The 27,321-nt window shown below is 42.3% G+C and overlaps 1 protein-coding gene across 6 annotated transcripts; it reads right to left on the reverse strand.

Moving 5' to 3' along the window:
- pax2a (paired box 2a) lies at nt 1-27,321 on the reverse strand. 6 transcript variants are annotated; one of them, XM_040140198.1, is made up of 11 exons: nt 27,273-27,315; nt 26,755-26,757; nt 25,559-25,724; nt 24,172-24,369; nt 20,452-20,537; nt 20,100-20,219; nt 11,621-11,796; nt 9,411-9,531; nt 1,996-2,097; nt 458-544; nt 1-209 (listed from the first exon to the last, which is right to left on the reverse strand). In XM_040140198.1, the coding sequence occupies exons 1-11, from the start codon at nt 27,313-27,315 to the stop codon at nt 88-90; spliced, it is 1,224 nt and encodes a 407-aa protein (XP_039996132.1). In that variant the 3' UTR covers nt 1-87. The 6 variants fall into 6 exon arrangements, with proteins under 6 accessions (XP_039996132.1, XP_039996135.1, XP_039996131.1 ...); XM_040140201.1 differs by having other exon boundaries at nt 93-228; nt 27,273-27,321; XM_040140197.1 differs by lacking the exon at nt 26,755-26,757 and adding an exon at nt 19,024-19,068 and having other exon boundaries at nt 93-228.

Genomic DNA, 27,321 nt, shown 5'->3' on the forward strand with positions numbered 1-27,321 from the left:
AACCTTGCTGATCCTTCCTCCACATCACATAACATCACGGGCTTTCCTTTAGGATTCCACCTCGCTTCCCTTTGACCTCAGTGTTTCTCAGACGGGGACAATATGGAGGCCAAAGCCCTGGCCCTGCAGTTTGAGCTGGTCTCCATGGTAACTAGTGGCGGTCGTAGGCAGTGGCAGCAGTGGGAGGTGCGGAGCCACGGGATGCGGCACTATAATAATAAGGGGAACCTGAAAGTTAACAGAAGAACGAGCCGTTGGAAACCATGAGGTCAAACGTCATGTAAGACACGTGTTTATAGCCCCAAGGACAGAGAATACATGGTGCCAGGAGATTTTTATTAATGCTTCTGAATATGACTTTAATTTTAGAAGAAGTCTAGAACAGATCAAAGTTCATTAATGTACAGTACGTACAGTATGTTTGGCAGTTTTTATTACATAAGACAAAGTCACTTACTTAGTAATGCTGGATTGCTGAACCGCCATGCTTCATTGTAAGTGGTGTATTGTGGATGAGAGTAAGGGTTTCCAGAAAAGTCCCCTCCTAGAGAACAAATCAATAAAAACAAACATTAGCAGAGAGCTAACAAACTGAAAAAAAAAAAAAAGTTACACTGTAGTTACATTACAGTCATGTCACACAAAAATGTTTTTGAGCCATTTGTCCTGGCTGCTTGTATAGCTTTTCTCCACTGTCCCTTCAGGTGAATTGATTGTTTTATTAATCCTCTGTTAGTCTCTGGGATTTCCTCTATTCTTTCCTTAGGTGAGGACTTCGGTGCTTTTTTCCCCTGCTTTTAAGTGATGATGCTTCGCTTCAAAACTCCCTAATAGGTTCTCTGAGACTCTCATTTTCTCTTAGTCCTCCAGTGCAGGTCGTGGTGGAAAGGACAGGAGACTGAGGGGATGTCAGAGAGCGATGCTGAGGGTCCACAGGTTTCTTTCTTTTACGAGACCATAAAGGTTGGGTTTTATATGAAGCTGCTGAGGAAGGGTCTTTGCTTTAACAGTGTTTAGGGCCAGTCACTAAATCCTTGTCAGTTGCCTGCAGATAAAAAACCTACAACCCCTGGATTAAGAGGGCATTTTTTGTACTTCTGTGCTTGTATCTGTTTTTGAGTAAGTATATCAAGTATATCCAGTAAAGCAAAACAAAGTTTCTCAATTTAACTTTTATCTCCATCTTTATCTTAAAATGTTATCCGCATGAACGTGGAGCTCACTTGTAAATGCTGCACGCTTGCTTCGACTATCCGTCAGTGTGAAAGGTTCATGTCTATGAACAATAAAGGGAATAGTGTTTTCAGTTGTTTGGAGGCGAGATCTACATGTGCTGGCAGCTACAGCATCCTCACTGCTGGTCGTGTAACTCGAGCTCATCCCTGAGAGAGATAGTGATTTAAATATTTACAGGCCCTCCACGCCTCTGTGTTTTGACCCTTAACTGTTTGCTGTGAACCTGAACTGCAGGTTAAGTAGAGGGGAAAGAGATACGCTCTGCAGCCCTGAATGTCCGGGGAGGCGAGGAGAGGAGCAAAAGCAGTGTTTATCGACGGGGCTGGTGAGAGTGCGCTGTGTGGACACGGCAAGGGTAATGAGCGCTGGGAGCTGGAGTGTAACTGAGAGGAACTGTCCTATCTCACGGCCACTGATTGTGGTGATCGCCTATCGAGTTCATCTAATGTCCTCATCCGCAGATGCTAACCACACGCTAACCGCAGTCTAACAAAGCTATAACAAGCTTCCTTCAATCCTTTGAGTCCAGAGCAATGATTTAAGCTCTCTTCAGTTTCTCAGGAATGACTGGGAGTTTGTATGTGTTTCTAGTATACATCTGTACTGTTACAAAAAATCACAGAAAAGCATTCCCACTTGTTTATCTTAAAGTGACCTCAAGGTGTTTAAACAAGATCAACTGAAAGGGACTATCTAGTGAAATTAAAATCTGTGAAAGTAAAATTAAAAGCATCGTAAAAAGGGAATAGCGTCACCTACCAGGAACCATTCCAGCGAGTGTGGAGGTGGGGTAGCTGCCTTGTCCTGTGGGGGGGACATGAGGCGGGTAGCCAGGTAAGGTGGTACTTGCCATGTCTCGACCTGCAGCCAAACAGGAGGAACAGTTACAATGATGCTTGAACACAGAAATATGTTTCTATTTTTCTTTCTCCAAGAAATTATATACAGTAATTATTGTATACATGCAACCACTGTCTGGATTATGTTCACGGGCAATGTTTTTTTTCTGTGAAGGAAGTGCTATATTTTTGTGCCACATAGTAGAGGATTTTGAAACTACAGACCAGGGTTCGCATCCAGAGACCTGCGTCGTTACGTTTAGGCAAGTAAAGAACTTTGGTTAAGGAAGAAATATTGTGATTTTGTTTAAATGTCAATAAAGTGAACACATTTTATCTTGTGCTCAAAGTCATCCTGGACTTTTTCTAGCCATAACGTTTCCTTAACCATAATCAAGTTCTGCAAGTACCTAAATATGACCATAAAAAAGTTTAAATTTCCTCATTATTGTTGACTAATACAAAACTTAATGTGGACGGTATTATGTTTCCCTCAAGATGTTGTATTTAAACGCAATTTCTAGGATATAGGGTTGATCATTTTGTCTGCCATTACAGTAACAATGTCATTGTAGTTTTGTATTTTTCAAGACGCTTTTTTTGAGGAGGGGTAAGTTTCCCTCTGGACCCTGTTAACTTCAGGAAAGTTATTTAAATTATTTTTATTAAATTGTTTCATCAGAGGCTGCAACTATAGTAACATTAATGTACCACTGTCATAGGCAGCTTAAAAACTGACAGGAGCATCAGGCCAATGAGAGCTCACTCTGCTCTCTGCTCCAAATTCAGCTCTGTAATTAACAGTGACAGCATCGGGCCCGACTGGATGAAGGGGCACACAGGACAGGGAGTTATGGGTCCAAAGCAGGCCCCAGCATCAGCCCTACATCTCTGCCTCTGTATCCCCTTTCCCAGCCCCCTCCCTGAACTGGAGAAAAGCAGTGTGAAAAGGGGGAGTGAGCAGTCGCTGTTAATGAGGGGCGGTCAGTTTTGCTCCTGAATACACAACAGTGAAGCCACAAAGCATGATGGGATTGATGGTTTTGCAATGTGAAAAAACAAAGAGACCAAAAAAAAAAAAGTCAACTAGACAGAGTGACCTTGATTGAATTTTGATCTGGGTACGGGGCCTTAAGGGTAAAGTTGTACCTGCTATAAAGGGTTGGCTGGCATACTGGCTGTAGCAGGGGCCGTGGGCATGGGCAGGGTAGCTGGGAGTAGAGGCATCTACAGAGAGGCTGGACTGGTGGGGCAAGATGTCAGCTAGAGCAGAGTCCCCAACAGAGGAGGGGGTGAAGGGGGCAAAGGATGCCTCATGGGGCTCCCGCTTTACACACATGGAAGGTGGATATGATGGGTGAGAGTCTGCCAGGTGGAGACAAAAGAAAAGGAAAAAAACTCGAGATAATGTAGACATGCAACTCCTCACATACTGTACATGCTTTCACTTCAGTCACTCAAATGTATGTTGGGATGGATGTATAGTTTTCTAAATGTCCAAATAACCAAAAGGAAAACTACTGTACAGAGGCAAAAAAAAAAAAAAAAAATCAAATCTGTCACAGCAGAGGTTTTTAGATTTGTCATGCACATAGCCACAGGGCGACACATCAAACAGAGACAGGATCCCAAATCCTGAGCAGATTTGTGGTATGAATTAGAGCCTAAAAGACGAGGAACACTGCAAGAAGTAAACTTGCAACTACACATTAACTTCCTATCTTTTACCAACGCAAGACTAGACATATGAATTCATATGAATTCTGAATAGATAAGCAGTCTTTAGCAGTTGATTTGTTCATTTACATATCTTATAATAATAATCTTATATGCAGCAGTAACTCACTCAACTAAGTGGAAACATACACCAGTTAAATGTTGCAACAACACATTGCGCCTGATCAATCAAGCTCAAATGCATAAAAAATTTCCCCAAGGTTCTGGGTAAACAAACAACATAATCTCACGGCTGCTTTCTCACAACAAAATCACTCCCACAAATAACCAAACAATCGGCTCGCAGACAGTTCAAAACTCTACACTTTGATCTAATTTGGATGATGAGTCTTGGCATCTTTCATTTCACCGGCTCTGCCTCTCGAACCTCTGTAATCAATGTGAGCTCTGTCTCCATCCTCTCCACGTCTGCTGCAGAGCCTGTACTGCTCGCTGGGGCCTTCAGGGAGAGATGGCTCTTTCCCGACACCATGATAGCCTCATTAGCTGCTTCCCCCATCATTGTTGTTTTACAACAGGACTGTGTGTTGCAATTCCTCATTAAGATAAGGGCTGCTCTATGGAAGCGCTCTATGCAACCCTGTCAGCACTATGAATCTAATGCCAGGGAATCAGGCAAAGTAACCGACTGCTTTTGCATAGAAATCTGGGGCAGGTTTTCCAAACATCTTTGTCTTCGTGACAGCTGTAGCTGTTGATTTAGACAGAGGTACCACAACTCCACCGAATACCTGCATCTAATTGAGACAAATACCATCTTTATTGAGGAAACAACACAATGTATAACCGTACACATATTTGACTTATGATCAAATCATTAAAAAGAATGGTTGCCATGAATCTCTGGCATGAACAGAAATATTCTAATGAGTGGGCTTTTGCATTTAATTGGGTCAACCATAACTTTGTCACATGCACTGTACAAGTGTGTCAGAAATTTATTGGAAACAGGGCCTGCATAAAGGAATGATTGCAAATGGCTTGCGCTCAGTTCTGCTCTTCAGTTAATTATATCTAACATGCAGTCTGTTAAAGTATTTAAAGTCAAAACAGCCTTGAAAAGTCCAGTTACCCTGTGGTTGATTTGGATGCAAAACAACCCCCATCCCAAGGCATTCATTAATACAAGACATTACAGCAGATAATGTTAGTGGTTAGCCTCTGTCAGAAAAACCATAAAAGGACTATATTCAACATGCACCTAGATCAGTGGCATTACACGTCCACAGCAAGCCGAAACCATTTAGCAGGAATTTACCAGCCTACCGAGAGGCTACATTTTAAAACAACCTTACAGACGCCATACATATTTAAAAAAACCTCTTGGACATTAATCTAAACTTTAAGATGATACTGAGGGTGCCTGACATGAAGCCCAGGCGGAGCCTGTTTACAGCGTATCTGAGATTTCCTGCATACAGTAGGCTTCTGTTTTCTCAGCGCCTGAGCAACCGTTGTCAAACAGACAGGGGTTACGATGCAACAACAACTGATACAAACGCTGTGTTCAAGACCACTGAACTCTGAAACTAATCAGACATGGTGTTGCTTATTGTCCTGGAGACGAGGCAGAGCCTGGGTAAAGGGAGCCTGTCAAATCACAGGCCTTGATGATGGAGATGGAAGATAAACTCAGGGTCCTTGGGGACTCTTCTTCCCAGCAAACACATCTCTGAGAGAGTGGAGATGCTATAGAGTTCTCCAACATCTGTCTCTGTTCCACCACTGATACCATGTCTACAGACCCCATCAACCATAGAAATGGACTGTTAAGAACCTACTGTTAAGAACAGTCCTCGGATATAGCTACAACAGCCTCCTCTCAAGTGAGCATTTCATTTTTAAATGTACACCAAGGAACTTTGGTTCGCAAACCATTTACTGGAACTCTCGTCTTCGAACGCTGACATTCAATCTACAGAGAACATTTTTATTCCTACTGTATGTGGAAGATCCCAGAAAAACTTCTGTCTTGTGTGGGTAAAGCAAAGTCAACTGGAGACCAGCCTACAGAAAATTAAGTGTTAAATTTACCTCAACAGGGACACAGTCATGTTTGCTTCAAGTGCAGCCAGTTAAACCTCTACCTTAGCTTTCTTTCATTGTAGAGGTGGTAATTTCTAACCACAATAAAGGGCCAAAAGAACGATTGTCAAAGGCTGCATCCAAGTGTGAGTAAAGAATATTTGTGGGCCCAAATAGCTAGAATCCCCCGTCTGCATGTTTAAAGTCATTCATTATCAGATGTGTGCTCAAAGGTTAGCGTGCTGTTGTGGGGGGTTGATATAAACATTAATTTCCGATCTCAGAGCTGCGGGCGTTAACTGAGCTGAGACAAGCCGTTTGTCACACGGCAACACACCAGGCACCGCAGGTTAGTTGGCTGCTTGTTGTTTGCGGCCCAGCAGAGAGTAGCTGGAACTGCCAAGGCTCGGAGTGTGGTGAACATTTGAGCTGAAATTCATTTGAAATAAAATGTTGTTTTTTCACCTCCACTCTCTCATCTGTACAGCTTTGTCGTTTTTCACTCATAGGGAGCAAGAGAAATAGATAGGTGAGAAGTCAGATAGATATAAGGACAGATGGAATAGCATTGGATCTTCACATCTGCTAGAGTTGTAGTAGGTCAGAGGGGTGCCCATTTACACCCAGCCTCCCTACAGGCTCTGTTGAGAGTGATTATCGAGCCCAGCCTGCACAGAGACCACTGAACTCTCATAGGATGTAACCCTATTTAACTACTGATAAGGAGCTGCAATATTATAGCAAATATAAAGCACGTTTCAAGACTAGAACAACTAAAATCATGATCTGCAGGATACTGAAGGTTGCTTACTCTGGTCAGGTATTAATAGAAAATTGTGCAGACACACAAATGCTGGACCAGAGCCAGAGACCAGGGGTGAATCATGACATGCTGTTCTATCCATGGATGCACTGAAGAGTTCACAGTGTTCACCTACTGGACACAGACACACACAAGCACAACAGCTTCTCTACAGTGAGTATACACCAGAACAAAGTGCTCCGTTTACTTCTTATCCCGGCGAATAAGCGAATATATGACGCCATTCAATTTGTTATGATCTGCTTGCCAACATTATCTTTAGGGAGATAGGATAATATTCTCCTGTACAAAAAATATTGATAATTCTTTTTCACTAGGATGGTAACATTACAATGAAGTTTAATTTAAATATTGAAAATCTTGAGATATTCATTCTGCAGAAGAGGAAATTTTGCGTTTTACTAAATCCCAGCAGTGCATTTCAGTGCCCCAATTTCTCTCTGATTTGGCTGTCACCCTCCTTGCTAGGTAACCGTCTCTTTCACACATTAGGGTGAACAGAGGACACAAAGGAGGGCCGACATTGCTTTCACTAGTGCCCTTGGAATGCAAAACTGAGCACTTCATTAATCATTCATCTTTAATAGATTATGCAAATTTCAGGACATAAAATCAACAAGATCAATAACTGTATGAATTTTAATTGGGAACATTTAAAGAATGAATATAATCTAGTAGCTCCATCCAGTATGAGAGCATAATTTATTGATAATTGGATCTCAGCCTAAGTGAGGAAGGTAATTTAGCATTTTTCAGCCTTAGCATACATTCCTATTTACAGGGTTTGCTAATGGCAGAAAAAATAATATTATGCACTAACAACCTACATCCAATCAAATGCTTCATGCATTACTTTGCATAGATGTGAAAATTAAGTAATAAAAGTTTACTGGATATTACGTCTGAGTTTAATTTGGAGCTCAGAATACTCAGACACTTTTTTTAAATGGGTGTACCAAGTATGTTGTCATATTCATCTTAAAGTTTTGTTAGTCCAACTCCTAATTATGCAATCTGTGGCTCTCACATGTATCTCTTTAGGAGGCCCCAGGCCCCGAGGTGGCTTGGAGGCCACCTGCTAAGAGTGTGCTCCCCAGAGCGAGACCGCTTTCATAGGCGTAGCTCAGCATAAAAGACAAAAACACACCTTTCGTCTCCTGAGGCCCAACTTTCTGGGGCAAATCTACCTCCCCTCATATTCAGGAATAAAAAAGGGGTCTTTCTTTTCCCATAGCTCTGTGCCTGGGTCCAGGGAAGGACTATAGGGATCATTTGAGAAGGGCCACTGCAGTTTTCAATAATGCTATCCTCCTCTTTACTAACTCTCTCTCTCTCTCTCTCTCTCACACACACACACACACACACACACACACACACACACACACACACACACACACACACACACACACACACACACACACACACACCACAGTGGACTCATTGACTTTGATGCCCACTGCATAATTATGGACGTTTTATTAAAAGGCTGGCATATTATTCTCGAGTCAGTGTGGCCACCAGTAAACCTAACCTCTCCTGGGAAAGTGCCTCAGCAGCCACAATGAAACAATATTTCAATTAACCAGGCTGCCATCAACCTTGACAGCAGAGCAAAAGACGCCAGTGTGCAATACAGGGTGGGTTAGTGTGGGTTATATGATACAGATAGTTAATACGACATGATATTCAATACACTCCACCTGCCATTACCTGTTGGCTCTCAGTGGAAGTTACTATTGAAAACAGCAGCCAGTTCATAAATTGGAAAAAACCTGTAACTTCAGTATTTCCTTAACTGCTTGTGTCTCATCTGTATCTGGGTCTCTCCCTCCACAGCATGAGGCAGCCAGCCAGCCACGGTGCCTTTCCAGCCGCTGTCAATCAACAGGCTATCATGGCCTTTGATGACAACGCCGTGTCACGGCGAGAACAGCTGCTGTCTCTTACGAGAAGTGCTCCCACTCAATCTGTTAGCGGGCCAATCCAGGCAAACACAATAGCCAGTTAGGAGCAGCGTGTGAAAGGCCTGTAGGATTTAATGGTCTCGGATGATATATCACCTCACTCTGGAAATAAATACAGAGTGCCTCAAAAAAACGGCCTTGAAAGAGCTTTTTCATTTAGTGATAAGAATTTTATATCGCTGGAAAATGTGCGTGCCATCAGGAGGTGGCAGTCAGAACTTTGATGAGTCAATCATAATGCAATATCTTAATACTTAGTACTTTCAACCCTGAGGATAATATGCCCAATAAGCTAGTATATGTAAAAATGAAACCCAAAAGTCCATTAAAAAATTATTGATTTATCAGATAATGTATTTTAGGTATATTATTATTAAATGCCATCATCTTTTCCAGCTACAACTAACTCGACATGTGGATACTGCTGATTGTGGGGTTGAATTGGACTGAACTTTTTGATACCAGGGGCATGAAGAAGTTTTGAGAAAGTTTTGGAAAACAGATTAGCTTGGCTGGTGAGAAGAGACAAGGGACAATTTAGAAGAATTTGGTAGTTCCATGTTAATACTTGCTATAATCAGAAATGTTACTTTATGTGTTTAGTTTGGGACAACAGCTGGATGGATAGGATGGTAAGACCTCGCAGCAGAAGCAGAGCTAAATACACTATGCTTGTGCCCTGAACACTGAGTCCTGTAAGTTCAACCACCTCGCTGCAGATGTCTTTGACCTGCTGCAGCTATGTGTGTTCTTTTAGGGATCAATGTAGCATGAGTCAAATTGTACCTGTCACAACAGAGTAGCTCTGGGAGACACTGGAGGCGAGGTCGGAGCTGGCGCTGGTGGAGAGGCTCGGCTTCACGTCTTCCAGGCCAGCATTCAGGGATGGGAGAGAGTACTCATTCGCCTGTCGACAAATACGCAACAAATGCACAAAAATGTCAACAGGAAAATGCACCTGTGAATGGGTGGCAATCAAAAACAGCAATTCACATTTTCTATGTAAAATGATTTGACATTCCACCAGAGTGTGTCATGATCTGGTTAATGGCACTGCTGTACTACATGCAAGCCCTCTTTGGGTTAAAGATTTAGAGCAGATCTGCCAGTTTAAGTGACGATATGTGAAATATGTCTGAAGATAACCCCTGCTGTATCCGAGGAAGCTGTCTGTGATCCTCTCACTGTGTTTTACTCTGAATATTTCCTGTGAATTCTGTGAACACCACCACCCCCCCCTCAACCCATCCCGTCCCCACTCCCTGTGCTTTACCAAGACCCATGATGTATGCATGCATTAGGGCTTGTCTGAGGAGAAGGCAGAAAGGGAGAGTGGGATGAGAGAGGGATTGGGAGAGGACTGAAAGGACGGGGTGTCAGCTGGCTCTTTGTGCTCCACTGCAGTCATCCCTGTGACCAGTCAAGGGAGGAGACATTCAGGGCTTTGTTACAGGAGAGACATGTGGTGTGTTTTTTTAAAGGGGAGTACAATCTCAAAAATCAACCTTTGTGCTTTGCCTCCAGGATGAACACATAAAACTGGGTTAATAAAATGATAAAATAGCAAGTATTTTTTATGCCTTTTATACATTTATTAGTATTTTTCTTTTACTATATATTGGAGGTTTTCATTGCATTTCTTTTCAGTTGTGTGGAACATGATGCGCAGCTGTAGCCATCATGTTTTGAAATTTCTCATTCAAAAAATTCAATAGTCTACTGTGCTGCACTAAAAAAACATCACGTGATGATCAACCACCAACTGGTCTCCTTCGTATTTACTCGCTTTAATCTTGGGTTGAGACTATGCTAGCAGCTCAGATGAATCCTGTTGTTAATGTGATGACACTTCCTGACCTGACTCTTTTTTAAAAGGATAAGTGTGTGTGCACACATTTGTGTCTGTGAGTGTTTGTATCAGACTGCGTGTGTGCATCTGTTTGTCTCAATGGGACGGGGTCCCACAGGGGCAAGCTGGTGACCCCAGTCTTGTCTGCCTCTATCCCAGATCAACTCTAATTGTCTGCTTACAACTGTTCCCTGGCACTAGGCTGGATGTTCCTCTCTATTCCGCTGGGCCTCAGCGGCACAAGAGCCATTTTGTCATGCAGATGGGCTGTGGGCAGGGCTGGGCAGGGCTGGGCGGAGGGCGAGTGGCAAGCACAGAGGGCCCTGAATGACCTGACCACATGGCTGCCAGAAGTGTGGGAGGGATGAGGCCTATTCAGCCTGGCCTCCTCAAAATGGCTTTTTAATGCCCTGACGCAGACACCAGACAAGCCCCTAATAGCCTAATATCCCACCTTTTCACCAGTTTAAGAAAAGGAGGGGGTGTTGGAAACAGGGAGAAAAAAGGAGGTGCACAGAAAGAGGGGAAAGCGGCCTGATTAATATTACATTAAATTAAAACTGATTTTTCTGGACCATTCTGACGCCGTTTTTCTCTCCCCTCCTCCACCTTTCTCTCGCCTTTTTAATACCTTCTCCTGCACTCTTTGTGATTGCAAGTCATTTCCAATTCGTTTTGGTATTGATCTTGCCGTAGAAATCACTTTGGTAATTAGCTGCATTAGGGGCTGTATAGCAGGCTGAGGGGCTGTCCCTCTGATTTATCGCCGCTGTAATTCCCTGCGATCGCGCAGAGATGAAAATGAACTCAATTAGGGCACTGCTAAGGCTGCATGGGCACCCACATAGAGTTCCAATGTAAAAATTAATAGTCTCTTGTTGTTTAAAAGTCTAATGAATGTAAATAAAGGTTATCCGCTGTAATAGGCCGAAGGCTTGTAGTTTGCTTTGAGCAAGGAGTTATACAGAGCTTTTTTGTTGCCAGTGTCAAAATGTGTACCAGTTTACTCACTATATAATGTTATAACTCAGTGTAAAATTATTTTATTGTTGGCAACTACAACTTAAGGACAGACAGGAAGATAGAAACTAGGATGTCGGTGCAGGGCTGTAAATGTCAATGTTAGAAAGAAATCTGTCCGGCCAACCTGTTCAGGTTTGATGTGTTCTGAAGTGGGGAAGACATCAGGGTAAGAAGGACGTTCAAACACACGGTCCAGGGCCTCCAGCTGCTGCTGGGTGAAGGCGTCTGCTCGCAGATGCTTCCTTAAACTCTCCACACTGCCCTGAGAGTCGCTGCCGGGGCCTGAGCCATCAGAGCCATCTAGAGAAAGGAGGAGAGAAGGAAGGGAAGGAGGAAGGGAGGGTGACAGCATTCTGCGTCAGGGCATGGCTCGTCTTCTTACTTGACATTATTCTAGCAGGCTAGCATTGTGAGATAAGCATGAGGAGAAGATTTTTGAGCTCAACGGGTATGAGAGTGATGGCATGAGGAGCAGTAGTAAATTCAGGGAGACCCACCAGCATGTCTGCTTTTTATCTTCGTCTCTGTTTTTCACTCTCTCTCTCTCTTCCTCTCATACACATACACTCTCTCAAGCAGCTCTCTGCCTACCCCCACCTCTCGTCGCGGCCACCATCAGCACGGTCATCATGTGATAGGTCTATGGTAATTGATGGATTACCTTCAGTGCAAATATATACTTGTAAGGGAGAGTGTGTGTTTCAGGAGGAGAAAGTAGGGCTGGCGATTACATATAGAGCCTCTCATTCTGCCAGCGGGAAATGGAAAGCCATTATTTAACTGTACTATTTCCTCCTGAACATATTACCCTTCCCTCTCTCTGTCTCTCTTTCTCTCTCTCCATCCCCCCCATATTGCCTGTCTTCTGGAAAACAGAATGGAGTGGGGACGGTGTTCAGGGCCAAATGAGGACGGGGCGTCGAGGGCAAGCGTATGCATTTCCTCACTCGGTCACACTCTATATAAACAAATGAGCCTATGCTTCCCTCGTTCTCCTGATCTCTGACCCTATCAACTGGGCAAGGGAGCCCGCTGCTGCTGCTACAGCTCTCCCTCCGCTCACTCATCAAGTCCTGAACACTGAAAGAAAAAAAGCCGCTAAAACCTCCAGCCAGCATCCCAGGAAACTCCACTCCACTGCTTGCCTCCCATCACCCTCCCTTTTCTCCCTGTACCCCACCGCCAACAGCGGATGAGGGCTTTAGCTCCCGTACAAATCTGTCATTCTAAATTTGCAGCAGATTATGTTCTCTCCTGGGCGAGCCAGCGGTGATATATGATATGCAAGGCCGCTATTGATTGCCTGATCCGCCAGCAGAGGAGGGAGGCGAAATGAACTTGGAATGAACATCATGCCTCAACTCATTGTGCGTATAATACTCTACTTAATCCCACATTTTTCTGTGCTATGGAATTCAATTGATCAATCATGTTCCACTGATGGTACCATTTCAGGGGCGTTATTGCCATTCTGCTCGGCTGCTTGACCTTTTTTCAATGGCTGAGGCCAGAGGATGAACCCGGCTCACACCGAGAAATAGATCCATGGAGAGAATGGAATAGAGAACCGCAATTGGGTATGAGTGTGTGTAAGTGTAGAGAGCAAGGCGTGTGTTGGTGGGTAAGTATATGTGAGTTTCACCACTAAAATATATTGACTTCAGCTTTGTGTAACATTTATGAAAGAATATGTTTTTTCTCCTACCCCATGTGTTTTCCCCTCCATCAGTTAACCAAGTGTTTTAGCACAGACTTTTTCTTTTTTCTTTCTTTTTTCTCTAAACAGCTCCTTAGGGTGAAGGGCTGGGAGGTGGTGGAGCAGCATTAGTGTTGCTGTATGAAACTCAATTGTTGTGTTTGGTACAGAAGAAAATGGAGTCATTAATTACCTCGTATCAGCTGGTCTGAGAAAAGTGGTAAGTTTGATCAGTAGCAAGTGTTTGTCATTCTCAATGGAGGAGCATGCTTATACTCAGCCCCCCCCGCCCCCCCCCCCCCTCCAATCTTATCAGGCTTTCTGAACTGGAAGCAAATGGACATAGATTCCAATCGCAGGATACTTGTTTGTTCACTTTCTGTGATCTAAACATAAAGTCTCACAACCAAAATTAAAAACCAATTTTGGTACCTGTTAATTGACTGACAGTCACTTTAACACAAGGACTAACAATAAACAATGACTAAATCTATTTTAGCAACACTTTGTGGTGATGTTAAATGTTTGTTTTAACCAGTAAGGTTTTAAAAATTAGGATGAAACAGGCCTAATTTTTAAATCATGTTCGTTTCCGACACACACAGTTTTTTCATATCTAGCTCTTCAGTTACATATGTGAATATATTTCAAATTTATGTGGCCAAAAAATTACTGATTTGGCTGTTAAACAGAAATAAAACTAAATCATTTGTTTTCAGAATTTGCCATTAGAGGTTGATGTTTGACATATATCATAAGAAAGCTGCAATAAATCAGATTCATCCTTTGACAGTCAGCGTGTCAAGTGGAGTGTGAAGCCTGGCTGTCAGATGTGTGTGTGTGTGTGTGTGTGTGTATGTGTGTGTGTGTGTGTGTGTGTGTGTGTGTGTGTGTGTGTGTGTGTGTGTGTGTGTGTGTGTGTGTGTGTGTGTCTCATTGACTGGCTTTTTTTTTTCATTTTCTCACTGGTTCTTCAACCCCTTTGGGTGTCTCAGCAGGTATTCTCTTATCACTCCCACAGCACCAGCTCACTGCATCTCTTTGTTTTTTTTACACCAAAGTGTGAGGAGACAAACCGAGATAAAAACAAGACTCTCCAACAGTGACATTCACACACCATCCCTAAAGCAAAGGACTTTTTTGGTAAGTACTCTCTTTGATCAGCTTGAAGAGACAGATGCAGTTTTACCTCATTGTGTCCAAAAGTTATATATTACATCATAATGTATTCAAACATTTTATTTGGACTATAGAGCTTGGTACCAACTCAAAGCCCCAAAGACAAACTCAACCAGTGGGCATGAAACTGCAAATGGTCTTCTTGTTTAACACTTGTGTGATAAAATAATCTAAAAGTACCTGTACGCCTTCAGCAAACCAATACTCACACTTTCAGCCATTTCTACACACACACACACACACACACACACACACACACACACACACACACACACACACACACACACACACACACACACACATAGAGTTAGCCATGGCAGTAGCTACTGTGAAACAGACTACAATGGTATCAAAAGCTGTTCTGTCTTGCTTTGTCTCTAAGGGGGATGTTAACGTCCTGTGTTGGCATGGCGGCACTTTATGTCCTTCTTTCATCTCCCCTGTTCCTGTGATAAGATAACTCAGAGGAGAGTAGAGGTGGGGGCTTGTTTGAAAGGCAAATGAATTCCTACACACTGCCTGGCTCTCTCCGTAAATCAATGACACGGGGTTTCCTAGATCAGAGGCTGCGAGTCGTACGTTTACTTATTCGTCCTCTGCTGATAGGTGAAATGATGCTATCGCAAATTGTGGATCATTTGTTGATGTTTTTAAAAATGCAGTTAAGCTTTAAAAAAAAGAGAGAGAGCACAAACAAACTGGTATACCCAGAGGGTGAACACTCCTTCCCTGTAAGCTAGCTATATTTATGAAACCTCTGAAGCGGAAAGGAGAGAGGTGGGTGGGGTGGTGGAGAGAGAGGGAGAGAGGCAGCAACACTGCCATGGCTGTTAAGATCCTGTTATGTTGTGGCGTGTTTAAGAGCTTTATTAATTCGATTTAGCACCACCAACCAGTGTACTGACTGTCAGCAGGCATAGTGATGCTTATTTGATTTGCACTGGCTGCCAGCACTAAGGCTGCATCGATAGTATTTTGAAGCACTCCAGTTATTTTATTTACCTTAATTCAAATTCTCAGATCCAGGCCAATGCAGAAAGTTTATAATGGATGAATAAAAGTACACAACTATTTGGATTGGTTTTGTGAGTCTATAACATTAATAAGAGGGTGGCTGTAGCTAAGGTGAGTCAACTCAGAGTAAGTTGGCCTTTAATCGTAAGGTTGGTGGTTTGATTCCTGGCTACACCATGTCAGAGTCTCCTTAAACAAAACACCGAACTACTCCTGATAAGTGTTTGTGGGAAGAAAAAAAAAATGTAATCTTGGACACAACTATCTGCCAAATGAATGTGAAGTAATAACTGCTCACTGAAATACACAGACAAAATCCAAATAGACCAGTGCAATGAGATTATTGCAATATATTCTTGAAATTCTGGAAAGTATTTAAAAAAAAAAGAATAAAGCACATTGCTTCACCACAAACAAAGAAATAACACTTTGGTTTGCACTGAAAACAAGTTTAAATAATCTTTTTTTCACTTGTTTTAAGATAATAAGTAATTTACAGCTCAGTTACAGACAAAAATGACTTGATGAGAAGGAAAAATATACCCTCTCCCTCTTTCATATGGCTCCATCCACGTCTCTTACTTTTCTTTGTGGAGCAGTCTGTCGTTTAGCGTTGTCACCCTGTGTGGCATGTATCTTCAGAAATGCAATTAACGTGTGTCTTCGTTTCTCTTGCCTTTTCTCCTTCCTCAAGCTGAGTAATGCATCGCTCCATTAATTCTCGGCATCGGCACCCATAATTGACTTTTCTCTGACATGATTCCTCTCCATTGAGTGAATTCCCTCTCCTTATATTTTTGTGACGGATCTCATTGTGTATTGTTTACAAATATATACGGGGACTCACGCGGCCATGTTGCTGAATGCAAAAGACTCAGAGAGTAGAGGGGGACGATAAGAAGACAAATTAAATGTTGAAGAGAAAGAACGACAGAGATAGAGTGGAGAAGGAGGAGGGGGAGAAATGCAATGTTGACCCTTTTGTGTCCTCCTCCACTGTCGGGGCCCTAACAGCTTCTTGTCTCTATGTTACGCTCTGTGGCCCCTCTCAAACCCGGGCTTTTCTCTTGCACACATGGGCCATCATGGCGCTCATGATTCCATTTATTTCTGTCTCGCTCTGGATGCATTTATTTTCTAAAGTGATCCTCTATTGACTCATTGTCATGGACTGGCTTGACTAGTCAACCAGTGTGGGCCCAGGTTCAAATCCATACACTAACTGATTTAAACTCCACAAATGGGTCATATGTGCTAAAAGATACACACTGGACAAACTCCAAAAGGGCCAAATATCAAATTTGAACGAATCAAAACAGCCACTGTATTCATTTTTCCCACAGCTATTGAACAAGGTTGATATGACTCTGGCTGCTGCGTACAATCGTTCTTTTATGTCATGAATGAACAACCTGCTAGTGCCATATTTTTTTCTCTCTGCTCAAACACTCATCAGCTCCTTCTACACTCATCCCACACCCACGCTACAATCACAAGTTATGACCTTTGCTTTTTCCATCTAATTTATCACTGGAGCTCCCTACTGCCTGTCCTCCCTAGAGCTCCACTGGGCTCCATCCAGGACGTGGTAAGCCAGCAATGAGAGAAACATACAGTTAGGTCACATCAACCTGACTGCATACAGCAGCAAGGTCAGGAGTAAGTTGTCCCTGTGTGCTAAGACTAGGAAAACACTGAATTTACTCAAAGCTGCAGCTCTAATAGACACAGCATTTCCTTTAGAAAAGAGACCAAATGAGAGCAGGTATGTCTCACAAAATAATCAGCTCAGAATCATCTCTGAGGTATGAGTGTAGGCCCAAACTTTTTAAATGAGTGCATGAACTTCTAGAAGTATTAAAGACATTTGACAACTGCATTGGCGTGTCATCCAATCCTCTCTGTCTTTTCTTGGCTTCCACTTACACCATAGGTTTAAATGACTGAGTGAGAGCATGCTGTACAACAGGCTAATTTCCCCACTTCACTATTAATGCATTTGGCAGGAACAACATCCCATTTCCTGTAATGAGATACACAAATAAATCTGGCTATGGATAGATTCAGGGTGGGGTGGTGGTGGTGGTGGTGGTGGTGATGGTGGTGGGAAGAGGAGGAGGAGGGAGGTTTGAGGGGGAGCAAAGGAGGGGGCGCATTGAGACGCATTCTCCCAGCTCTGGCATAATTGGTATCGCTGCTTGCAGACATGCAAACCAATCTCTCCACAGATAGGGCTGAGACTCTCTCTTTTCCCCCCTTAAGGCTATTTCTTTTGTCTTTTCAATAGCTTGCACATCCAAGATAGAGGGAAGGATGGGGGCGAGATGTTAATTTGTGAATTAATAGCTTTTCTCTGCAGAATTGCAATTTTTTTTTAAATGTCACTATGTTCATTGTGTGAGGAGCATCTGAAGCCACAGAGTTACCAACAGACACGTGTAACACACACATTTCCATGCATAGGTGTGTATCTACGCATGCACAAATCCTATAAGTAATCTTTGCTCAAGTCTCACTGAGGCTGCCAGGACTTCTTCTTCCCACCTCACCTCATAAACCCCCCTTTTTTCTCTCTGATCCCACTATTCCTCTGTCTCTCTTTTTCCTCCTCCCATCTTCACTCGAAGCCGTCCATTGTAACATGCTACTTTTAATTTGTAATAACACATGACAAGGACAGATTAATGGCTCTTATGGCACCTATGTCCCTGAAGCTCATCTTACGGGGACCCCGTGTACATAGCGCGTGTCACACTACATTATCTCTACAGCCCTCCAGTAATGGGGACCTTTTTCTTCCTCAAAGGGCAACCACTGATCTCCAGCCACACCAGGAGAACACGCCACCACCATCACAGCACCGGCGGTACAAGGACTGAGCATGTTCATCCTGGTCAAATTAACAACAGTGTAGACACAGATGTGAATTTTCAGGCTTAAAATCTTGGTTTACAGACATGCAACAAATTCCAGGTCTCCCCTTGTTTTTGATGTATTTACTCACTTACTTATCTATTTACTCATTTCTATAGTTGCGAGTTGTCACGACAACATGTTAACATTTTATCAAACACATTAGTGCTGTTTTAGCTAGCTCAGGTAGACTGGGCCTTTTCTACCATACAGGTCTGCCTGCAGCAGACACTGCAAAACTATAGGTTTAGCTTCGACTATAACTATGGTTTTGTTTTGTAATTACAACAATGCTGAAATAATTTTTTTTAAATGTGGGCAATTGAAAATTACTATAAATAACCAAACACATGAGCTGCAGTGAGTGTGCAGTGAAATTAAGGGGAAATGCAAAGTTTAGAATCATTAAAAAATAAAGTTTACAATAAAGTACATTTTGTCGCTGAAAATCCACAGCCATCTTTGCCTGATAACAATTCTAAATAAGCGACACTTTGCATTACTGTATATGGAACTGCATGCCATTAAATGGAAAATATAATTCTTCACAGTCATTTTAGCTTAATTTATTTTAATTTCTCTGTAGATTATTTATTGAAAAAATCTTCCCCACCTCGTCCTCCTAAGCTCATAACCCTGGAAGAGCAAAAAAACAGCAATTGAGAGGAAAGTTTTGTGATCTGATTGACCAAAGCAAAAGAGAAGGTTGTCTAACTTCAACTTACAATGTCCTATTTTCCTTCCATCCAAGTGGTTGCCACTCCAGAGAACTAAAGAGACAGAAAAAAATAACATAAAGAGAAGTGGCTGAGTGCTCTTTGAGATCATTTTCAACCATATCATCCCATCATCATATCCCCAGCAGCAAGCAGCACAACACAACACACACACACAGTGGCCACACACGCACGCACACACACACACACACACACACACACACACACACACACACACACACACACACACACACACACACACACACACACACACACACACAGGCACACGCGCAGCCCCCTCCCTGCCTCAACCAGTCTGTTCCTACACCTGTTCAGGCCTCCACCAGGGACATGTTAATTCATAGGCATTAAAAAAGCCAATTGTTTGCACAACCGATAATCTATTAGCCCTTAGGCAGTGTGTGTCCACTCTTGCCTTGCCTAGGAATGAGAAATTCTGGCGTTGACCGGACACGCTTCCGCTTAATTTTTGAGCGTGTCTAGGTCTTTTTCTTGCCAGTCCACTAGTAATGTATAGTCTAGAATGCAAGCATTCAAAATACCTTATTATTGAGTTTTTAATGCTGTTCAGCACCTCAGAATAAAATACACTTCGGTCAAAAATGCATTTATGCATCTTTATACTGTGGAATATTAAATGACTGGTAGTTAACTGATGGTATCAAGGCAGAGAATCATAGAAGAGCTTCTTTTTCTGCCTCTTGTTGTGATATAGAAATGAAAGGAGCTGCAGCACTGATGCCTTGCCAGGGGGGATTAGAGTTGTATGACAGCTATATGGGATATCTACAGTACGCCTGAGCATGGTATAAAATTGAGATGCAGCTCTGTAGGCGTATGGTAAAACGTAGGGCATCAAAAAGCTGATTGAATCACAACACTCTCTCAACACTTGCCCTGCCTGATATACAACATAACAAGTCACTGGAGACAGCACACAGAAACACACTTGGCTGCAGTGCTGTCATAAACGCCATCTTCCTCACACACAGGAAAAAAGTAGGAGACGAGTGATGGAGAGAATTAAAAGGACGGAAAACAAAGGGATCTTGTGTCTCCCTTACCATCATCTCGTTTCCTCTTCTCGCCGTTGGAGCGGGGGATACCCAGAATGCCGTTGATGGAATAGGATCCTACGGGATCGTTGGAGGCGCTGGTCACAGGGGGGGAAGCTGTGCTTGGCACTGATGGAGAAAGCTGAGTTAGTGTTTGTACAGTTTATGTGTCTGCCTGTGTGAGTGGGCCATTTGTGTGTTTATGCAGGTGCATGTAGGTTGGAATAGGTGAATGCATCTTTGTGTTCATGTTTTGTTTTTTTTTGTTTGTTTTTTTTGCCCTAGTTTCTTCCTGTTTCAGCAGTCCTGATCGGCTCATTTGACTGCGCTGTAATCTGTGTGCAGCCTCGTTCACGCTCACCTATGGTGTGGCCGGGCGTGGAGAGCGGTGTAACAGATCCGTCAGGGGACGGGTGGAATTGCTGCTGGACTTTGGTGCGGATAATCCTGGTAGAGTGAACAACAGACACGGATCAATCAATACTGCTTCCAGAGCATGGAGATTTCACACCGGCCCAGTCGCCCCGGGACACTTAAACATGGCACATCACGTCCACTTACACCCGTGCATGTACAAGTGCTCCATCGTTTGGGGCACTTGTATCCTCATATTCAGGCCCCTGTCACAAATAGCCAATCTTGGGGCCTTAGGGGCAATCTCTCAGCTCCTGTGTGAGGCTGAATAGGGGCTGCCCCCTGAGATTGTGGATTCAATCTAGTTGGATTCTGAGGTTAGAAATATGATAAAGTCCCCACACCAGTAAGATGTGATGTGGCGGGAAAGTCTTCATTGCACTTTGGTCTGAATGATCTTGCAAACAAAGCATGAAATCACATCAATTCACCTCAATGATCAGCTTCACTGGCTCTACCTGGCCAGCTCTAATAATCTCCCTCTCCTGCTCCCCACTCTCTTTTCTCCTTATTCTCTCTTTCTCTCTCCATCTCTCAAACCTGATCTTTCACTCCTCTCACTCCCACCCTCATTCTCTTTTCTCATTTCTTCTCTACTGCCCAGTGTGCTCTCTGTTTTACTGTACTTTACAATGTCTGTCTTTCACACTCTTATCTTTCTTTCCTTTCTTTCTCTCTTCATCCACTCCTCTCAAATTCATTTTTGTATCCCTCTCTGTATCTCTCTGTCACCTCTCCATTGTCTGTTGTAGTTTTTTGGCCTTTTTGTTGCTGAGTGTAGCACACAGGAATCCTTCGGGCTCACTGACGATCAGAGCCTATTGATTGGGACTCCGGGATAGAAAAGTTGACGACGAATGTCAGAGAGGAACAGCGAATGCAAATGGTGATCTATAAATTATATGTGACAGGAAAGCAGTATTGTCTTAATGGCCCAACTTGAGGCCACTGCCACATCCAGTGTCTTTTCATCTGCGGTGCACTTTGAAAAAAAGTAAATGCATAAATAAAATAAAAGCAGGGGTCACAATCATATGAAAACTTTATAGATGACAAAATTAGAGGCTGTAGAGAAAACATTAATTTTTTCAAATCTGAGGATTGCAGTAATTCTTTTCACAAACATAAAGGTACAGTGGGATTTTTACAATCTCAGCTTTAGCTGAAATCTCAGCTAAAGCTAAATCTTTCGATTGTAATGAGCACACATTACATTAGACCATGACTATGCTAATCTTTTGACTGTAAGAAGAATGTGAGATCATTCAATAACAGGCAACACTGTGTCCCGACAGAAATGCCACATGCAAGCCCTCTCACTCCTGAGGTGTGATAAAAACAGACTTTTGCAGACTGCAGATGAGGTTCACTTGTGCATGCAGCATGCAGCAATAAGCTATCAATTCTGAAACAGGCAGCTATGGGGTTAACTTCCTCAGGGGCAAAAATGTACATCAGACTCTTGTCATTCCCCTCAGTATCTCATGCGTCCTCTATACTCTCTCCTTCAGGCAGGGCAACAAAGGCTTGCAGCCTCCTCCAGAAAACACACATCAATATTTTATTTGAATTTCTAACATCCCACCACAACAGTTATCTGACCTCATGACTTGAGGGAGCCTCATAAATTCAAGGACTTTGTTTCGAGTCTATGTTGTTGATATTGAATAAGCAATTTCGATGGGTGAATTAACGACTTTGGTGTTTGGCTGTTGTTAAAAAAAAAAAAAGAATCCCCAAAGAAATATTAAAATGTGGATCAATATGACTGAAAGCCGCTTAGGACCTTATGGGTATGGCTTTGTCCACTGGGCATGGTGCAGCGGATGGAAACTCCTCTCTGCCGCAACAAAACAAAGTGCAACCCAGTATCTGTGTAATCTTTAATAATTCATGCGGGGAAAATGTGTTTAAAGCCAGGACATCCTCTTTAGTCTACAGAGCAGAGGTCAGCCCCGTAACCACAGAGACCACCAGGGGTCCACTGCCTCTTTCACTTCTCTTCTTTCACTTTTCTTCCTCCTCCACATCTTTCCCAAAGTCCTCCCTTTAACAATAACAGCAACAAATTACAACAATATATTTTAAAAGCATGTAATGTGAAAATCACAGGAAACTGTCACTGGAGTTTGAGTTCGATGTTACAAACATTTCAAAAATACTTTGCATTTTCTATGCAATACAATAAATATCAATTAATCTTTCTTTAATGCTTGTATAGGCTTTGGGAGAATAAAATTAAAGAGTGAAACCTAGTGATTGCTATGTTGTGATTTCTGAGGGCATGCATCAAGAAGTAAAAAAAATGCAGATTTGTGCTTTGCCACAAGGTCTCACGTAAATTATTAATGCGCAGGGCAGCTGAGTTTCAAAGGAAACAATTTCTTGCTAATAGTGCTGTTCCACACAGCTCAAGACCAGCAGATGATCAGCGATGTGTTCTAACTGTAACGCGTAAAACACTGCCACCGTACCCCCTTTGAAGAAGTTTTCCTTGGTTCGTGAACAACAGGTTAGAACAAAGAATGGCGCCAAAAGACCTGTTGAGACCCTAATTTCCAAGGCAGCCGGATTTTCCAGCATTTCTGTTTCTCTCTTTTTGGTAAAGATTCACCCACCTCCTCCATTTAGCCCGATGTGTTATGAGACTCTCTTCAGCTCATTAAAACGTAATGCCGTCGACCAGCTCTCTGGAACAGTACCTCCTAACCAAAGTTCATCACTCGCAGTCGCTATGGGGCTTTTTTTTTTGTGCACTTTGCACACATGCACCGGGGCTTTTCACCGCCGTCTCCTGTCTAAAGACACTTTGTCCGCTGCCTTCCCGCTTCACGTGGAAAGGTGAAGGTGTTGGGTGTCCGCTGCTTTAGCTGCTTCAGTGGAACAGACGCTCTTTTATAATCTATTTACCCATTGATAAACACTGGTTTAGGACGGAAATGGTTTTTTTTTAGATTTATTCTACTTATAATGTAATTAAAACCAATAATAATAATAATAATATTAATAATAATAATAACAACAACAATAATAATAATGATAAGAATGTGGGATTAAAACTGGAATAAGACTGCGTTGTGATCTGTTGTCGCTCCACATTCACTCTGGTGTTGGGAAACAGAGCAATTGGTTGGCAATAAAGAGGCTGCTGCCGTCTCTGTCGCAGTGTGGTCCGCTTATTGAACGACTTTGTCGGGTATTTCCCTCTGCCTCTGGATCTAGTTTCGCGGTATTGATCGGTTTTTATCGAGACAGATGTGATTCTCCGTGGCCCCAGCCTCAGCCCCCGTGCTGGCTGTGCCTCGGAGGGCCGCACGGGGGGATTGAATTGCACTTGTGAGACCACCCCGGATAGACTCGGCTGGAAATGACTTCGGTTCAGCCCTGTATGTCCGGATAAAATAGCTATCTGCGCATTTCAGAGCTGATGAATCCCATTTGCGAATGGCAAATGACAAGGCTTCCCTCTCTTGTCCCCCTCTCGTATTTTCCTTTTGAATTTGGCTCAATCAGACATTTTCTCTTAAACGTGTGCACACTTTTTTTTAAAAAAGGGGAGGGGGGGAAGGAAGGTTCTGTTTCAGAAAGAATCGAGGCGCTTTGGAACAACTCGGCATGCTTTTTAAAAAAATAATACAATTAAACTAAAACTGTTATTTCCACCTACCTGTTGATGGACGAAACGCTGGGGACAGTGTCGTTGTCGCAGACGCCCTCAGCCAGTAGTCGGTCCCTTATCTCCCAGGCGAACATGGTTGGATTCTGGCGCTTATATTCTGCGATTTTATCCACCACTTTCGGCGTTGCAACCTTTGGTTTGGAGCCACCAATGACCCCGGGCTTAATACTGCCAGTTTCATAGTACCTGCATGGGGGCAGAGTGAATGTTCCTGAATGGATCCCTCCTTAATTCGCCAAATTCAGGCAGTCGTCTGAATGATGAGAGAGTTGGCTTAAAAATCGTTTGTGTGGAAACAAGTCTCTCCCCCGACATTCTGCAGTTACATGTAGGGCAAATAAATAAATAAATAAATAAATAAATTGAAAAAAAAAAATTACCTATAAATATGATGGCGGCTTTAATCTATTATTGGTCTGAGAGTGTGCTGTTGTATAGGCCTAGCTGTGTGTCAGCTAGAGGGTGAAGAAAGCCAATTTTCAACGAAAAGCAGTGTAATTAAAATCAGACACTATAAGCAGTGAGACGGACAGAACAAAGGACAGTTTAGCTGTAAGAGCACAGTCTAGACCTCGTTTCGGGGTCTGCATGAGCTTACAGTAGCATGCACGACATGCCACCATGGCCTGTTGGTAAATGTTGGTGACAAACATTCAGTGTGTGTGAAATGAAATACCTCTGAAATGCCTTCTGATAGCTGAAAAAAATATATTTCAAAATATTATCTCACAGCATTTGTGCTCTGAAGTAAAACGATGTTAGCTCTAATTTATCAGGTTTAAAGTAGCTCTTACACCGATGAAAACAATATAGCAACTGAAAGTATTTATGGTATTTTTTCCTAATGGATTATGTTACTAAAAGGCGAGTTTATAGTGGCCGTAGACTGTGGTGTTTTTCTTAATATGCCAGTAATATTCCAATCTGTGAAACTGAAAAGTCAGTTTTCAAGTGACCTCGTGGTACTTTATAGTACTTTCTTTCACACCTATAGTCCCCTGTAATATTAATACAGCCTCGAATTCCTCTGGGGTATTTTTTTTTTTTTAATCGTTAATGTTTAGCTTTACACGTCCCTGCTGAAATTCATTTCATGATTATGATGCTTTTCTCATGCGAGGCTGCAGGTGATTAAATAGAAAATCTCGGACGCAGAACTGCTGGTGTTCGAGCAAAAATAAAATAAAATAAAACAATAAAATAAAATAAAAAAGAGAGAGAGAGAAAGAAAGTAAAAAAATAAATAAAAAAATGACCTGCCTATATAACCGATGGCTGAGGCTGAAATACAGCTGGGTGCGCATATAGGAGCTATAGAAGATTGATGTTTGACACACATAGGGCTCTGTTGTCGGTGGTGGATCCCCCCTTTTACCTGCCGAGGATTTTGCTGACACAGCCGTGACTGACCCGTAGCTGTCTGGAGATGTCGCAAGGCCGGACGCCCTGGTGGGCCAGCTCCACGATCCGCTGCCTCACCACGTCCGGGAGTGGTCTGCCGTTGACGAACACCCCGCCGAGCTGGTTCACACCGCCGTGCCCTGCGTGGGATACAACAGCGGCACAGGGGAGCATAACATTACATACCTGCAGAAGATTCTTTTTTAGTTTCTTTTATTTTCTGGGAGAGCGCTATGTGTCGTATCCTCGGTCTAGAAGGTTAAATCACATTACTGTTAAAATACACTCATACAGTATGATTTCCATGTATACACACGCACGCACATTTTAATTTTGGCCAACAATCTTTCTACTGTAAGATTTCTGGAATATATATTTTACCAGAAGGGAATTTTAAATAATAATAACAACAACAACCACAATGATAGTAGTAGTAATAATAATAATAATAATAATAATAATAATAATAATAATAATAATAATAATAAGAAAACATGTTAGAAATTGAAGCAGCCAAAGAGTAAAAACAGAAGTTCAGGTACTGTGTTGCTTTCAAATACACAGAATGAAAAAATAATAATAAAAGAGACTTCATTAAATAAACTAAAAATAAAAACACTTCGCTGGCTTTTTTGGAACCCACAAAAAAAAAAAAAAAAAAATACAACAATAACTCCTCTCGCCCTGTACATCGACCTGGTGAGGCAATATTTTCCGAGAGCATCTCTTCCCCTGCAGCCTAACACATGTCGCAGATATTATCTTTCAACCTGTTTAATTTTCCTTGCACAATTGCTGTAAATAATTAAAATGAGCTTTGATAACTCATATTACAAACGGTGCGAATGAGAAGGAATAAATAATTTATACACAGTCCCGGGTCTTCTTGAAGCATATGGTATGGAGGGAGACACGAAGAAAACGAAGAGTTTCAACAACTGCTGCAGTTTATCAGCTCGGGTTTTATTCCTAACCACCTAGATCTGAAGTGAGAGACGGTAAATAAAGGGACACGTACACGTCCATTTACACACAACGTGCTCTGGTCTCGCTAAAGTATCTGTCATTTCACAGGTACAAAAAAAAAAAAAAAAAAAAAATGCAACAACAAAAAAGGCTTTGTATTTAAATTGGGTGATTTCTATTTTTTTCTCACTTAACAGCTCAAACCAGCTGGAATTTTTACCATTTGTTGCAACAAACTCCCGAAAAACTAAAAAATAAAAGCGAAACTTTTCAGTGGCCCATGTGCTCTCAAAGATAAACCAGGCATATCCCTGTTTTCCGGCGTGTAACTAGTCATTTATCATTATTTTCTGTTCGACATTTTATTACTATCGAAAATAACGGAACTAAATCTGTTTTAAAACGAGCATTCTTGCAAACTTTGTTAATGTTTTTAAGGGGAAAGAGGAGTATTGGAAAAACGACTAAAGGCAAAACGACGTTTAATCTTTGGGAGCTGGGTTCGTCTTCAGTGCAGTGATAATACGTTGGCAAATAACGAGCCTCAAAGGACTTCAGATAGAATAAAACGAAATAAAAGCGCATTTCAATATTTCCGACTGCATGTTTTCTGTGTAAATTACACCGCTGTCATTGCAAACGTCCTGGACGTACTTTGCGCAGGAACTGAAGACACGGCACAGAGATGTTTTTTCTCTATAAAACTAATTCATTATACTCACGGTGCATCGCTGAGAAGGGGTCTGCTTTGCAGTGAATATCCATGGGATA

Source organism: Xiphias gladius, chromosome 11, assembly GCF_016859285.1.
Source record: "Xiphias gladius isolate SHS-SW01 ecotype Sanya breed wild chromosome 11, ASM1685928v1, whole genome shotgun sequence".
In the NCBI taxonomy this organism is placed as follows: Eukaryota; Metazoa; Chordata; class Actinopteri; order Istiophoriformes; family Xiphiidae; genus Xiphias; species Xiphias gladius.